Genomic DNA, 18,292 nt, shown 5'->3' on the forward strand with positions numbered 1-18,292 from the left:
ACTTTATACTTATTTAACTACGATGTCAAGGTACACACTTTATACTTATTTAACTACGATGTCAAGGTACACACTTTATACTTTTTTAACTACGATGTCAAGGTACACACTTTATACTTATTTAACTACGATGTCAAGGTACACACTTTATACTTATTTAACTACGATGTCAAGGTACACACTTTATACTTATTTAACTACGATGTCAAGGTACACACTTTATACTTATTTAACTACGATGTCAAGGTACACACTTTATACTTATTTAACTACGATGTCAAGGTACACACTTTATACTTATTTAACTACGATGTCAAGGTACACACTTTATACTTATTTAACTACGATGTCAAGGTACACACTTTATACTTATTTAACTACGATGTCATGGTACACACTTTATACTTATTTAACTATGATATCAAGGTACACACTTTATACTTATTTAACTATGATGTCAAGGTACACACTTTTACCTTCTAACTTTATACTTATTTAACTACGATGTCAAGGTACACACTTTATACTTATTTAACTACGATGTCAAGGTACACACTTTATACTTATTTAACTACGATGTCAAGGTACACACTTTATACTTATTTAACTACGATGTCAAGGTACACACTTTATACTTATTTAACTACGATGTCAAGGTACACACTTTATACTTATTTAACTACGATGTCAAGGTACACACTTTATACTTATTTAACTACGATGTCAAGATGTCAAGGTACACACTTTATACTTATTTAACTACGATGTCAAGGTACACACTTTATACTTATTTAACTACGATGTCAAGGTACACACTTTATACTTATTTAACTACGATGTCAAGGTACACACTTTATACTTATTTAACTACGATGTCAAGGTACACACTTTATACTTATTTAACTACGATGTCAAAGGTACACACTTTATACTTATTTAACTACGATGTCAAGGTACACACTTTATACTTATTTAACTACGATGTCAAGGTACACACTTTATACTTATTTAACTACGATGTCAAGGTACACACTTTATACTTATTTAACTACGATGTCAAGGTACACACTTTATACTTATTTAACTACGATGTCAAGGTACACACTTTATACTTATTTAACTACGATGTCAAGGTACACACTTTATACTTATTTAACTACGATGTCAAGGTACACACTTTATACTTATTTAACTACGATGTCAAGGTACACACTTTATACTTATTTAACTACGATGTCAAGGTACACACTTTATACTTATTTAACTACGATGTCAAGGTACACACTTTATACTTATTTAACTACGATGTCAAGGTACACACTTTATACTTATTTAACTACGATGTCAAGGTACACACTTTATACTTATTTAACTACGATGTCAAGGTACACACTTTATACTTATTTAACTACGATGTCAAGGTACACACTTTATACTTATTTAACTACGATGTCAAGGTACACACTTATACTTATTAACTACGATGTCAGGTACACACTTTATACTTATTTAACTACGATGTCAAGGTACACACTTTATACTTATTTAACTACGATGTCAAGGTACACACTTTATACTTATTTAACTACGATGTCAAGGTACACACTTTATACTTATTTAACTACGATGTCAAGGTACACACTTTATACTTATTTAACTACGATGTCAAGGTACACACTTTATACTTATTTAACTACGATGTCAAGGTACACACTTTATACTTATTTAACTACGATGTCATGTTACACACTTTATACTTATTTAACTACGATGTCAAGGTGTACACATTTTATACTTATTTTACTATGATATCAAGGTACACACTTTATACATATTTAACTACGATGTCAAGGTACACACTTTATACTTATTTAACTACGATGTCAAGGTACACACTTTATACTTATTTAACTACGATGTCAAGGTACACACTTTATACTTATTTAACTACGATGTCAAGGTACACACTTTATACTTATTTAACTACGATGTCAAGGTACACACTTTATACTTATTTAACTACGATGTCAAGGTACACACTTTATACTTATTTAACTACGATGTCAAGGTACACACTTTATACTTATTTAACTACGATGTCAAGGTACACACTTTATACTTATTTAACTACGATGTCATGTTACACACTTTATACTTATTTAACTACGATGTCAAGGTGTACACATTTTATACTTATTTTACTATGATATCAAGGTACACACTTTATACTTATTTTAACGATGTCAAGGTACACACTTTATACTTATTTAACTACGATGTCAAGGTACACACTTTATACTTATTTAACTACGATGTCAAGGTACACACTTTATACTTATTTAACTACGATGTCAAGGTACACACTTTTATACTTATTTAACTACGATGTCAAGGTACACACTTTATACTTATTTAACTACGATGTCAAGGTACACACTTTATACTTATTTAACTACGATGTCAAGGTACACACTTTATACTTATTTAACTACGATGTCAAGGTACACACTTTATACTTATTTAACTACGATGTCAAGGTACACACTTTATACTTATTTAACTACGATGTCAAGGTACACACTTTATACTTATTTAACTACGATGTCATGTTACACACTTTATACTTATTTAACTACGATGTCAAGGTGTACACATTTTATACTTATTTTACTATGATATCAAGGTACACACTTTATACTTATTTTACTACGATGTCAAGGTACACACTTTATACTTATTTAACTACGATGTCAAGGTACACACTTTATACTTATTTAACTACGATGTCAAGGTACACACTTTATACTTATTTAACTACGATGTCAAGGTACACACTTTATACTTATTTAACTACGATGTCAAGGTACACACTTTATACTTATTTAACTACGATGTCAAGGTACACACTTTATACTTATTTAACTACGATGTCATGTTACACACTTTATACTTATTTAACTACGATGTCAAGGTGTACACATTTTATACTTATTTTACTATGATATCAAGGTACACACTTTATACTTATTTAACTACGATGTCAAGGTACACACTTTATACTTATTTAACTACGATGTCAAGGTACACACTTTATACTTATTTAACTACGATGTCAAGGTACACACTTTATACTTATTTAACTACGATGTCAAGGTACACACTTTATACTTATTTAACTACGATGTCAAGGTACACACTTTATACTTATTTAACTACGATGTCAAGGTACACACTTTATACTTATTTAACTACGATGTCAAGGTACACACTTTATACTTATTTAACTACGATGTCATGGTACAAACTTTATACTTATTTAACTACGACATCAAGGTACATTTAACTACGATGTCAAGGTACACACTTTATACTTATTTAACTACGATGTCAAGGTACACACTTTATACTTATTTAACTACGATGTCAAGGTACACACTTTATACTTATTTAACTACGATGTCAAGGTACACACTTTATACTTATTTAACTACGATGTCAAGGTACACACTTTATACTTATTTAACTACGATGTCAAGGTACACACTTTATACTTATTTAACTACGATGTCAAGGTACACACTTTATACTTATTTAACTACGATGTCAAGGTACACACTTTATACTTATTTAACTACGATGTCAAGGTACACACTTTATACTTATTTAACTACGATGTCAAGGTACACACTTTATACTTATTTAACTACGATGTCAAGGTACACACTTTATACTTATTTAACTACGATGTCAAGGTACACACTTTATACTTATTTAACGTTGTCAAGGTACACACACTTTATACTTATTTAACTACGATGTCAAGGTACACACTTTATACTTATTTAACTACGATGTCAAGGTACACACTTTATACTTATTTAACTACGATGTCAAGGTACACACTTTATACTTATTTAACTACGATGTCAAGGTACACACTTTATACTTATTTAACTACGATGTCAAGGTACACACTTTATACTTATTTAACTACGATGTCAAGGTACACACTTTATACTTATTTAACTACGATGTCAAGGTACACACTTTATACTTATTTAACTACGATGTCAAGGTACACTTTATACTTATTTAACTACGATGTCAAGGTACACACTTTATACTTATTTAACTACGATGTCAAGGTACACACTTTATACTTATTTAACTACGATGTCAAGGTACACACTTTATACTTATTTAACTACGATGTCAAGGTACACACTTTATACTTATTTAACTACGATGTCAAGGTACACACTTTATACTTATTTAACTACGATGTCAAGGTACACACTTTATACTTATTTAACTACGATGTCAAGGTACACACTTTATACTTATTTAACTACGATATCAAGGTACACACTTTATACTTATTTAACTACGATGTCAAGGTACACACTTTATACTTATTTAACTACGATGTCAAGGTACACACTTTGATCTTATTTAACTACGATGTCAAGGTACACACTTTATACTTATTTAACTACGATGTCAAGGTACACACTTTATACTTATTTAACTACGATGTCAAGGTACACACTTTATACTTATTTAACTACGATGTCAAGGTACACACTTTATACTTATTTAACTACGATGTCAAGGTACACACTTTATACTTATTTAACTACGATGTCAAGGTACACACTTTATACTTATTTAACTACGATGTCAAGGTGTACACACTTTATACTTATTTAACTACGATGTCAAGGTACACACTTTATACTTATTTAACTACGATGTCAAGGTACACACTTTATACTTATTTAACTACGATGTCAAGGTACACACTTTATACTTATTTAACTACGATGTCAAGGTACACACTTTATACTTATTTAACTACGATGTCAAGGTACACACTTTATACTTATTTAACTACGATGTCAAGGTACACACTTTATACTTATTTAACTACGATGTCATGGTACAAACTTTATACTTATTTAACTACGACATCAAGGTACATTTAACTACGATGTCAAGGTACACACTTTATACTTATTTAACTACGATGTCAAGGTACACACTTTATACTTATTTAACTACGATGTCAAGGTACACACTTTATACTTATTTAACTACGATGTCAAGGTACACACTTTATACTTATTTAACTACGATGTCAAGGTACACACTTTATACTTATTTAACTACGATGTCAAGGTACACACTTTATACTTATTTAACTACGATGTCAAGGTACACACTTTATACTTATTTAACTACGATGTCAAGGTACACACTTTATACTTATTTAACTACGATGTCAAGGTACACACTTTATACTTATTTAACTACGATGTCAAGGTACACACTTTATACTTATTTAACGATGTCAAGGTACACACTTTATACTTATTTAACTACGATGTCAAGGTACACACTTTATACTTATTTAACTACGATGTCAAGGTACACACTTTATACTTATTTAACTACGATGTCAAGGTACACACTTTATACTTATTTAACTACGATGTCAAGGTACACACTTTATACTTATTTAACTACGATGTCAAGGTACACACTTTATACTTATTTAACTACGATGTCAAGGTACACACTTTATACTTATTTAACTACGATGTCAAGGTACACACTTTATACTTATTTAACTACGATGTCAAGGTACACACTTTATACTTATTTAACTACGATGTCAAGGTACACACTTTATACTTATTTAACTACGATGTCAAGGTACACACTTTATACTTATTTAACTACGATGTCAAGGTACACACTTTTATATACTTATTTAACTACGATGTCAAGGTACACACTTTATACTTATTTAACTACGATGTCAAGGTACACACTTTATACTTATTTAACTACGATGTCAAGGTACACACTTTATACTTATTTAACTACGATGTCAAGGTACACACTTTATACTTATTTAACTACGATGTCAAGGTACACACTTTATACTTATTTAACTACGATGTCAAGGTACACACTTTATACTTATTTAACTACGATGTCAAGGTACACACTTTATACTTATTTAACTACGATGTCAAGGTACACACTTTATACTTATTTAACTACGATGTCAAGGTACACACTTTATACTTATTTAACTACGATGTCAAGGTACACACTTTATACTTATTTAACTACGATGTCAAGGTACACACTTTATACTTATTTAACTACGATGTCAAGGTACACACTTTATACTTATTTAACTACGATGTCAAGGTACACACTTTATACTTATTTAACTACGATGTCAAGGTACACACTTTATACTTATTTAACTACGATGTCAAGGTACACACTTTATACTTATTTAACTACGATGTCAAGGTACACACTTTATACTTATTTAACTACGATGTCAAGGTACACACTTTATACTTATTTAACTACGATGTCAAGGTACACACTTTATACTTATTTAACTACGATGTCAAGGTACACACTTTATACTTATTTAACTACGATGTCAAGGTACACACTTTATACTTATTTAACTACGATGTCATGGTACACACTTTATACTTATTTAACTACGATGTCAAGGTACACACTTTGTATTTATTTAACGATGTCAAGGTACACACTTTATACTTATTTAACTACGATGTCAAGGTACACACTTTATACTTATTTAACTACGATGTCAAGGTACACACTTTATACTTATTTAACTACGATGTCAAGGTACACACTTTATACTTATTTAACTACGATGTCAAGGTACACACTTTATACTTATTTAACTACGATGTCAAGGTACACACTTTATACTTATTTAACTACGATGTCAAGGTACACACTTTATACTTATTTAACTACGATGTCAAGGTACACACTTTATACTTATTTAACTACGATGTCAAGGTACACACTTTATACTTATTTAACTACGATGTCAAGGTACACACTTTATACTTATTTAACTACGATGTCAAGGTACACACTTTATACTTATTTAACTACGATGTCAAGGTACACACTTTATACTTATTTAACTACGATGTCAAGGTACACACTTTATACTTATTTAACTACGATGTCATGGTACACACTTTATACTTATTTAACTACGATGTCATGTTACACACTTTATACTTATTTAACTACGATGTCAAGGTGTACACATTTTATACTTATTTAACTACGATGTCAAGGTACACACTTTATACTTATTTAACTACGATGTCAAGGTACACACTTTATACTTATTTAACTACGATGTCAAGGTACACACTTTATACTTATTTAACTACGATGTCAAGGTACACACTTTATACTTATTTAACTACGATGTCAAGGTACACACTTTATACTTATTTAACTACGATGTCAAGGTACACACTTTATACTTATTTAACTACGATGTCAAGGTACACACTTTATACTTATTTAACTACGATGTCAAGGTACACACTTTATACTTATTTAACTACGATGTCAAGGTACACACTTTATACTTATTTAACTACGATGTCAAGGTACACACTTTATACTTATTTAACTACGATGTCAAGGTACACACTTTATACTTATTTAACTACGATGTCAAGGTACACACTTTATACTTATTTAACTACGATGTCAAGGTACACACTTTATACTTATTTAACTACGATGTCAAGGTACACACTTTATACTTATTTAACTACGATGTCAAGGTACACACTTTATACTTATTTAACTACGATGTCAAGGTACACACTTTATACTTATTTAACTACGATGTCAAGGTACACACTTTATACTTATTTAACTACGATGTCAAGGTACACACTTTATACTTATTTAACTACGATGTCAAGGTACACACTTTATACTTATTTAACTACGATGTCAAGGTACACACTTTATACTTATTTAACTACGATGTCAAGGTACACACTTTATACTTATTTAACTACGATGTCATGGTACACACTTTATACTTATTTAACTACGACATCAAGGTACACACTTTATACTTATTTAACTACGATGTCAAGGTACACACTTTATACTTATTTAACTACGATGTCAAGGTACACACTTTATACTTATTTAACTACGATGTCAAGGTACACACTTTATACTTATTTAACTACGATGTCAAGGTACACACTTTATACTTATTTAACTACGATGTCAAGGTACACACTTTATACTTATTTAACTACGATGTCAAGGTACATTTAACTACGATGTCAAGGTACACACTTTATACTTATTTAACTACGATGTCAAGGTACACACTTTATACTTATTTAACTACGATGTCAAGGTACACACTTTATACTTATTTAACTACGATGTCAAGGTACACACTTTATACTTATTTAACTACGATGTCAAGGTACACACTTTATACTTTTTACTTATTTAACTACGATGTCAAGGTACACACACTTTATACTTATTTAACTACGATGTCAAGGTACACACTTTATACTTATTTAACTACGATGTCAAGGTACACACTTTATACTTATTTAACTACGATGTCAAGGTACACACTTTATACTTATTTAACTACGATGTCAAGGTACACACTTTATACTTATTTAACTACGATGTCAAGGTACACACTTTATACTTATTTAACTACGATGTCAAGGTACACACTTTATACTTATTTAACTACGATGTCAAGGTACACACTTTTATACTTATTTAACTACGATGTCAAGGTACACACTTTATACTTATTTAACTACGATGTCAAGGTACACACTTTATACTTATTTAACTACGATGTCAAGGTACACACTTTATACTTATTTAACTACGATGTCAAGGTACACACTTTATACTTATTTAACTACGATGTCATGTTACACACTTTATACTTATTTAACTACGATGTCAAGGTGTACACATTTTATACTTATTTTACTATGATGTCAAGGTACACACTTTATACTTATTTAACTACGATGTCAAGGTACACACTTTATACTTATTTAACTACGATGTCAAGGTACACACTTTATACTTATTTAACTACGATGTCAAGGTACACACTTTATACTTATTTAACTACGATGTCAAGGTACACACTTTATACTTACTTATTTAACTACGATGTCAAGGTACACACTTTATACTTATTTAACTACGATGTCATGGTACACACTTTATACTTATTTAACTACGATGTCATGTTACACACTTTATACTTATTTAACTACGATGTCAAGGTGTACACATTTTATACTTATTTTACTATGATATCAAGGTACACACTTTATACTTATTTAACTACGATGTCAAGGTACACACTTTATACTTATTTAAACGATGTCAAGGTCACCTTATATACTTATTTAACTACGATGTCAAGGTACACACTTTATACTTATTTAACGATCATAAATACCCATATTGTTCCTTACAGCATACCGTAAAAAGTTATTATGTAGCTTCAGAGACTTCTATTAAAAAAATTCACAATTTTAGCCTTGTTCTACCATGGAACTGTTTGTTTATTGTTAACTCATATGGTATATTCTGTTGAATTTGTTACACAAACGCACTAAACAAGTTGATCATTTACATACCTACTGTATTTATATAGTATATATTTAATGCGACTGAAACGTTGACTCGTTCGAATCGTTATTGTTGACTTATTCATCTTTATGTTGTTTATTTTAGCCGGAGAATCTTCTCTATGAAAGCAACAAAGACCATTCAAAATTGAAACTAGGTTGGTACAAAATAAAAAAAATACAAAAAAAAGAGATTATGAAACAGATACTTATCGTACATGACTTTCAGTCTTATCCTTTGTTTACTATTTGTATTTGTGGGGTTTTAGAAATCAGTAATATTATACAATTATCGACCTATTTTCAGGTGGATACGGTGAGTTATCATCCCGAGTAAGTGATATATCCCGAGGCCGGAGGCCGAGGGTTATATCATTTTCGAGGGTTGATAACTCACCGTATCCACCTGAAAATAGGTCGATAACTGTTTTATTATATGACACTTACGTGATATTAAGCCGGCTCTTCAAAAAGACTTTTAAAACTACAAAAAACAAGATGATATTTGCAAACTTTCTGTTTACAAAAGCAATTACATGTAGTATATGGTAAATATCCAAATGCTTCTTGCTAACGGTTTAGACTGGTAGAACTGGAATATTGTATCAACTGCAGCCCGTCTGGCATTCTTGAACGTTTTCCATAAATTGAAGTTTGCATTTGTCACCGTTGATCGCAGTGAACTTGCTGCCTTCCGCCATGTATGTTGCCGACTATAATATTGACGTCACAATAGATTATCCCGACGTCATTGAATGAGGGAAACTCCTGTTACGCTGTATTTGGGTACGACTTGACGTCAAAAGTGATTATGACGTCACATTTCAAGGGAGTTTTCCTCGATCTATTTTTGACACAGGTTACTGGACTCGCGAGAGGTATCTGGACTGAGTCCAGTAACCTCGCGTGCTTTTTGCCGCCGATTTTGGGGTTGATATCGCAGTTGATGAATACTTCTGAGAAACTTATTGGCCAATCAAAATACAGCAAAAGCAGCAGTCATATAATAAACTCAAATAGCGATGCGTGTACAATCAGTCATCAAAACAAGCAAATATTTCATTTCTGTTCTGAATAGTTCTGATTCGGTTCTATTTTATACTACACTACAATGTATATATTTACAGCTGACTTCGCTCTATCCCGTATCCTAGCTGGTGACGTCAGGTCTAACACGGTCTGTGAATCCCCGGGATATGTTCGTAAGTAATTCAATCATAGGTACAAAGCAGGAATAACACGTGACTTTATACGAATCTAATCAATATCTCAGTTCTAAAAATAGAAATCTAGATACTAGTCTAACGCTCAATCGATCGAGAGAAATATATTGCAGCTAATACTGACCAGTGTTACACGGTGACGGGATAGCCCATGCACCATGGTAAAGATTGACATCACTCACTATACAAAATAAATCAAATAGAATGGGGTGCATTTAAATGTGTGAAAACGTTTTTAACATCCTTATTATCTAAATCAACCTGAAGATCACGTACCTAACCCTCAAATGCAGGAGATGTTTTACTGATGTTGTGCGCAGAAAGAACACGTATATTACTTAATAATTCATTTTTCTCAGTTTTCATACTAAATCAGGTTTTCTGAGTAGCAAATTATTTTCTCATACCATGCGAAACCCCGTCGTTATCGTGACATCACAAAAGAAAAATTGACGTTGAGTATTGATTCGGAAAAATAATCCCTTTGAAAATCAATGGAATCGTACGTGTAGATGTATTTGTGTGGAAAATTAATTATAAGCGCTTTACACTGTTTGGAAAAAAGTTTTTTTCATACTACTATGAAATTGAAAAATAATGTTACGAATGATTGTGTAAAAGTGTAAAATACCGTTTTCGTTGTGGAGTCTCTCCCAGTTATTGGTAAACGAAAGGTTTAAAGTATTTATATGGTATGTTGTAGGATAGGGTCTGAAGGTGTCACAAAATGAAGTAGGTCAAGAATACAATACTCGTATGGCTGTTATGACCCCACTTTCGGTTTTAAGGTTTGAGGAATTCCTTTCATTTTTGGATATGTTATGTAGAAACGAAAATGGAACAAATAACTTTACTCCACACTTGGAAATAAGGGTCAAAGTTCAAAAGTGCAATTTTTCGAAGAAATCATCAAAAAATCTTCTCTAAGTACTAGAAGGCACAGAGACCAATTATAATTTTCTTAATATATATTAATATATATTGACCTATATTAAAGGCCACATGGGCCTAAAAACCTAAAATTTTCAAATGAGACCTTGTGAAGTTCTGAAAGGCCCAGGGACCTAATATTAGACCTGTAGCATACTGACTTAAATAACTACTGAATTTGTTAATATGATTGACCTTGACCTATATTCAAGGTCCCAGGGGCAAAAAAAAAACTAAAAAATCTTCAAATGACATCTTGTGGCGTTCTAGAATGTCTAGCCACCTAAACCTAATATGAATGACCTTCATTCAAGGTCACAATTGACCTTCATTCAAGGTCACATGGGCCAAAATTCCTTATATCTTTAAACTACTTCTTGTCAAGTGCTGTAAGGCAAAAAGAGATGACATTTGATCTGTAGCGTGTTGAGATAAAGGGCTACCAAGTTTGTTGATATCAATGACCTTGACCGGAATTCTTTGTTGGTGAATAAAGCCCGTCAATATGTCCAGTGACAGTTTCTATTTTAAATTTAAATTTATGTTTCATGATACAATTCGATGTTGTCTGATATATACATAAGTATCAGATATCTGCAAAATGAATTACTATAATGACATTGCATCGGAAATGTTCAAGAAAACATTTTATTACCCGCTGTTGTGTTGATACAATATACCAAAACAATCCACGATATACCTCATGCAATTATCTAACTTTTCAAATACTTCAGTTTGGGGTTATTTGCATCTTTCCATTATGATATAATTATGATATATACTACACCCCCCTACACACACACACCACTCACCCTAACCTTAAATCGACATTTTCAGTTTTCTAAGCTAAAATTTGTTATAATAATATGCATATGATGGTTTCAGCTCCCGAGGTACTAACCGGAGTCAAATATAATAAACCTACAGCTGTGGATATGTGGAGCTGCGGTGTCATAGCCTATATTCTGTACGTATCTTCTATTTTCCTATATCATTTCGTACACTACATTTGTTATATAAGTAAATAGGCTATGGATGACGTTATTAATAAAGCTATTTTCTGGAATGGTAAAATGCATTGCTTTAATATATATATCTCTACTTGGTTCGTAATTTAAAAGACATTTATTAAAGATATACACTTCTGTTGATTGACATGAATGACGAACCAATTAACAGGTGTTTAAAAGTCAACACGTCATAAAGACCAACAGAAAGATATATCTATGTATATTAAATGTGAATACAAGGATTTGGTAAAATAGCGTAAAAAGTTAAATATAAAATATTTCATGAGTCATGTACAAATTAGTTCATGTTTCTGTCAGTTTGCATAGTATGCTTAGTCTAGTACATATTTAAAAAAAAATAACTGTAAATTTCAGACTTTGTGGCTACGAACCGTTTGATGGCCCAAATCAAGACGTTAGCGAGGTATACAAGAAAATTCTCAAGGTAGACTACAAGTTTGATCCAAAAGTCTGGAGCAAAATCAGCGAAAATGCAAAGGTGTGTAAGACAGGCAAATATATAGGTCTTAATGTGATCAAGGTGTTTTTGCAGTTGTAGGCTATGCACATAACTACATATGTGTCTTTTTCTTAATAACGTTTTTTTATAATATATTATAGATTATATTATAGATGTATATATTATACATTATAGTATAGATACTGCTGATTCATAAACGGTATGGTAAACTTTATCATTTGCTTTGAACTTCATCTAAACATAGAAAGTTTGTTAAAATTTAAGACACATACGATTTAAGTTTTCGACATGGATTATTTCTTTTCAAAATACAGGCCCTTCAGAAAGCATGTCCTCACATCAAATTCTTATTTCGTTTTTTATAAAAATGTAATTACTTTCTTTATTAATTTTTTTTCTTTTACAAAAATCACTTATGTTTACTACTTGTATGAAAGTCATAGTGATGATAACATAACAAAACATTATGACGTAATTCATGACGTCACCAAAAATAAGGTATTCATACTTTTGAAGAAATGTTTAGATCTACATTATATATGTAAAAACAATCATTCCAATGGTGTAACTGACAAGGATGTTCTTCAGGTAAATGTTACACATTTGACTAGATATATGTTTTTGTATTAATGTCTGGGAACATTTACTACCGGAATACGCAAACACTCGAGGGAATTATTGATTGCCATATGACATATGATTTATAAAGTAATGAAGTCGAGACAAGTTTCCTGAAATACCCTGTTTTTATACTAAAACATTGCAATTTTTTCAAATACAACTTACGAAACCTTTATATCATGATAAAAGCTGATGATCCAATGATGTTGTCCTGATTTTCGTTATTAAAGGATTTTATAGCTCGATTATTACAAAAAGACCCCCGAAAACGACTATCTGTGGATGCTGCGCTACGCCACCCCTGGGTAACTGGTATCGCAGCCAAGGGAGATAACCTGATAGAGACCCAGGAGAAAATCAGAGAGTTTAATGCAAGGCGAAAATTAAAGGTGCGTAACCCCCACTCTAAATATTGTACAAATGACCAAGATACACTTAGTGTAAACCCCACTCTAAATATTGTACAAATGACAAGGTTCACTGAGCGTAACCCACACTCTAAATATTGTTCAAATGACAAGGTGCACTGAGCGTAACACCAACTCTAAATATTGTACAAATGACAAGGTACACTGAGCGTAACACCAACTCTAAATATTGTACAAATGACAAGGTTCACTGAGCGTAACCCACACTCTAAATATTGTTCAAATGACAAGGTGCACTGAGCGTAACCCCAACTCTAAATATTGTACAAATGACAAGGTACACTGAGCGTAACCCCACTCTAAATATTGTACAAATGACAAGGTACACTGAGCGTAACCCACACTCTAAATATTGTACAGATCAAGGTACACTGGCCGTAACCCACACTCTAAATATTGTTCAAATGACCAAGGTACACTGAGCGTAACCCCCACTCTAAATACTGTAAAAATAACAAGCTTCACTGAGCGTAACCCCCAGTCTAAATAGTCTACAAATGACAAAAGTAAACTGAGCGTAACCCCCACTCTAAATATTGTACAAATGACAAGGTACACTGAGCGTAACAACAATTCTAAATATTGTACAAATGACAAGGTACACTGAGCGTAACCCCAACTCTAAATATTGTACAAAAGACTAAGGAACACTGATCATTATAGTATAGGTATGATTACAACTCTACAGATGCAAGGCGAAAATTAAAGGTGCGTAACCCCCACTCTAAATATTGTACAAATGACCAAGATACACTTAGTGTAAACCCCACTCTAAATATTGTACAAATGACAAGGTTCACTGAGCGTAACCCACACTCTAAATATTGCACAAATGACAAGGTTCACTGAGCGTAACCCACACTCTAAATATTGTACAAATGACAAGGTACACTGAGCGTAACCCCCACTCTAAATATTGTACAAATGACCAAGATACACTTAGTGTAAACCCCACTCTAAATATTGTACAAATGACAAGGTTCACTGAGCGTAACCCACACTCTAAATATTGTACAAATGACAAGGTACACTGAGCGTAACAACAATTCTAAATATTGTTCAAATGACCAAGGTTCACTGAGCGTAACCCCAACTCTAAATATTGCACAAATGAAAAGTGCACTGAGCGTAACCCCAACTCTAAATATTGTACAAATGACAAGGTGCACTGAGCGTAACCCCAATTCTAAATATTGTACAAATGACAAGGTACACTGAGCGTAACCTCAATTCTAAATATTGTTCAATTGACCAAGGTTCACTGAGCGTAACCCCAACTCTAAATATTGTACAAATGACAAGGTACACTGAGCGTAACCCCAACTCTAAATATTGTACAAAAGACTAAGGAACACTGATCATTATGGTATAGGTATGATTACAACTCTACAGATCATTATAGTATAGATATGATTACAACTCTACAGATCATTATAGTATAGGTATGACTTACTCTACAGATCATTATAGTATAGGTATGACTTACTCTACAGATCATTATAGTATAGGTATGATTACAACTCTACAGATTATTATAGTATAGGTATGATTACAACTCTACAGATCATTATAGCTTAGGTATGATTACAACTCTACATGTCATTATAGTATAGGTATGATTACAACTCTACATGTCATTATACTATAGGTATGATTACAACTCTACATGTTATTATAATATAGGTATGATTACAACTCTACATGTCATTATAGTATAGGTATGATTACAATTCTACATGTCATTATAGTATAGGTATGATTACAACTCTACATGTCATTATAGTATAGGTATGATTACAATTCTACATGTTATTATAGTATAAGAATGGGCATTATTTATTTCAGGGAGCAGCAGGAAGTGTGTGCTGTTTGCTGCAAGAGCTGCAAGGATGATGAGTATGAAAATTCAAGTGGACAACAACCTACCTACTGACACTTCAACGTCTACAGTCTAAATAAGTTACATACAACATACCTACTGACACTTCAACGTCTACAGTCTAAATAAGTTACATACAACATACCTACTGACACCTCGACGTCTACAGTCTAAATAAGTTACATACAACATACCTACTGACACTTCAACGTCTACAGTCTAAATAAGTTACATACAACATACCTACTGAAACCTCGACGTCTACAGTCTAAATAAGTTACATACAACATACCTACTGACACTTCAACGTCTACAGTCTAAATAAGTTACATACAACATACCTACTGACACCTCGACGTCTACAGTCTAAATAAGTTACATACATCATACCTACTGACACCTCAACATCTACAGTCTAAATAAGTTACATACAACATACCTACTGACACCTCAACATCTACAGTCTAAATAAGTTACATACAACATACCTACTGACACCTCAACATCTACAGTCTAAAATAAGTTACATACAACATACCTACTGACACCTCGACGTCTACAGTCTAAATAAGTTACATACATCATACCTACTGACACCTCGACATCTACAGTCTAAATAAGTTACATACAACATACCTACTGACACCTCTGCATCTACAGTCTAAATAAGTTACATACAACATACCTACTGACACCTCTGCATCTACAGTGTAAATAAGTTACATATAACATAAATACTGACACCTCGACATCTACAGTCTAAATAAGTTACATACAACATACCTACTGAAACCTCGACATCTACAGTCTAAATAAGTTACATACAACATACCTACTGACACCTCGACATCTACAGTGTAAATAAGTTACATACAACATACCTACTGACACCTCGAAATCTACAGTCTAAATAAGTTACATACAACATACCTACTGACACCTCGACATCTACAGTCTAAATAAGTTACATACAACATATCTACTGACACCCATCGACATCTACAGTCAAAATAAGTTACATACAACATACCTACTGACAAATCGAACGTCTACAGTCTAAATAAGTTACATACAACATATCTACTGACACCTCGACGTCTACAGTCTAAATAAGTTACATACAACATACCTACTGACAAACGAACGTCTACAGTCTAAATAAGTTACATACAACATATCTACTGACACCTTGACGTCTACAGTCTAAATAAGTTACTGACCCTCAACATACAGTCTAAATAAGTTACATACAACATACCTACTGACACCTCGACATCTACAGTCTAAATAAGTTACATACAACATACCTACTGACACCTCGACATCTACAGTCTAAATAAGTTACATACAACATACCTACTGACACCTCGACATCTACAGTCTAAATAAGTTACATACAACATACCTACTGACACCTCGACATCTACAGTCTAAATAAGTTACATACAACATACCTACTGACACCTCGACATCTACAGTCTAAATAAGTTACATACAACATACCTACTGACACCTCGACATCTACAGTCTAAATAAGTTACATACAACATACCTACTGACACCTCGACATCTACAGTCTAAATAAGTTACATACAACATACCTACTGACACCTCAACATCTACAGTCTAAATAAGTTACATACAACATACCTACTGACACCTCGACATCTACAGTCTAAATAAGTTACATACAACATACCTACTGACACCTCGACATCTACAGTGTAATTAAATTACATACAACATACCTACTGACACCTCGACATCTACAGTCTAAATAAGTTACATTACAACATACTACTGACACCTCGACATCACTCCTACACATCTACAGCTAAAAGTTAATACAACATACCTACTGACACCTCGACATCTACAGTCTAAATAAGTTACATACAACATACCTACTGACACCTCGACATCTACAGTCTAAATAAGTTACATACAACATACCTACTGACACCTCGACATCTACAGTCTAAATAAGTTACATACAACATACCTACTGACATCTCGACATCTACTGTCTAAATAAGTTACATACAACATACCTACTGACACCTCGACATCTACAGTCTAAATAAGTTACATACAACATACCTACTGACATCTCGACATCTACAGTCTAAATAAGTTACATACAACATACCTACTGACACCTCGACATCTACAGTCTAAATAAGTTACATACAA

The 18,292-nt window shown here is 32.4% G+C and overlaps 1 protein-coding gene across 1 annotated transcript; it reads left to right on the plus strand.

The window, feature by feature from the left end:
* Positions 1 to 9,567: 9,567 nt before the first annotated feature.
* Positions 9,568 to 17,309, plus strand: LOC138333955 (calcium/calmodulin-dependent protein kinase type IV-like). The gene is made up of 6 exons (XM_069282652.1): positions 9,568 to 9,685; positions 10,655 to 10,729; positions 12,566 to 12,647; positions 13,066 to 13,189; positions 14,023 to 14,181; positions 16,066 to 17,309. Exons 3-6 carry the CDS (start codon positions 12,616 to 12,618, stop codon positions 16,111 to 16,113), a joined length of 363 nt encoding a protein of 120 aa, XP_069138753.1. The 5' UTR covers positions 9,568 to 9,685; positions 10,655 to 10,729; positions 12,566 to 12,615; the 3' UTR covers positions 16,114 to 17,309.
* The last annotated feature ends 983 nt before the right edge of the window (positions 17,310 to 18,292 follow it).

Source organism: Argopecten irradians, chromosome 10 (assembly GCF_041381155.1).
Source record: "Argopecten irradians isolate NY chromosome 10, Ai_NY, whole genome shotgun sequence".
Taxonomy (NCBI): domain Eukaryota; kingdom Metazoa; phylum Mollusca; class Bivalvia; order Pectinida; family Pectinidae; genus Argopecten; species Argopecten irradians.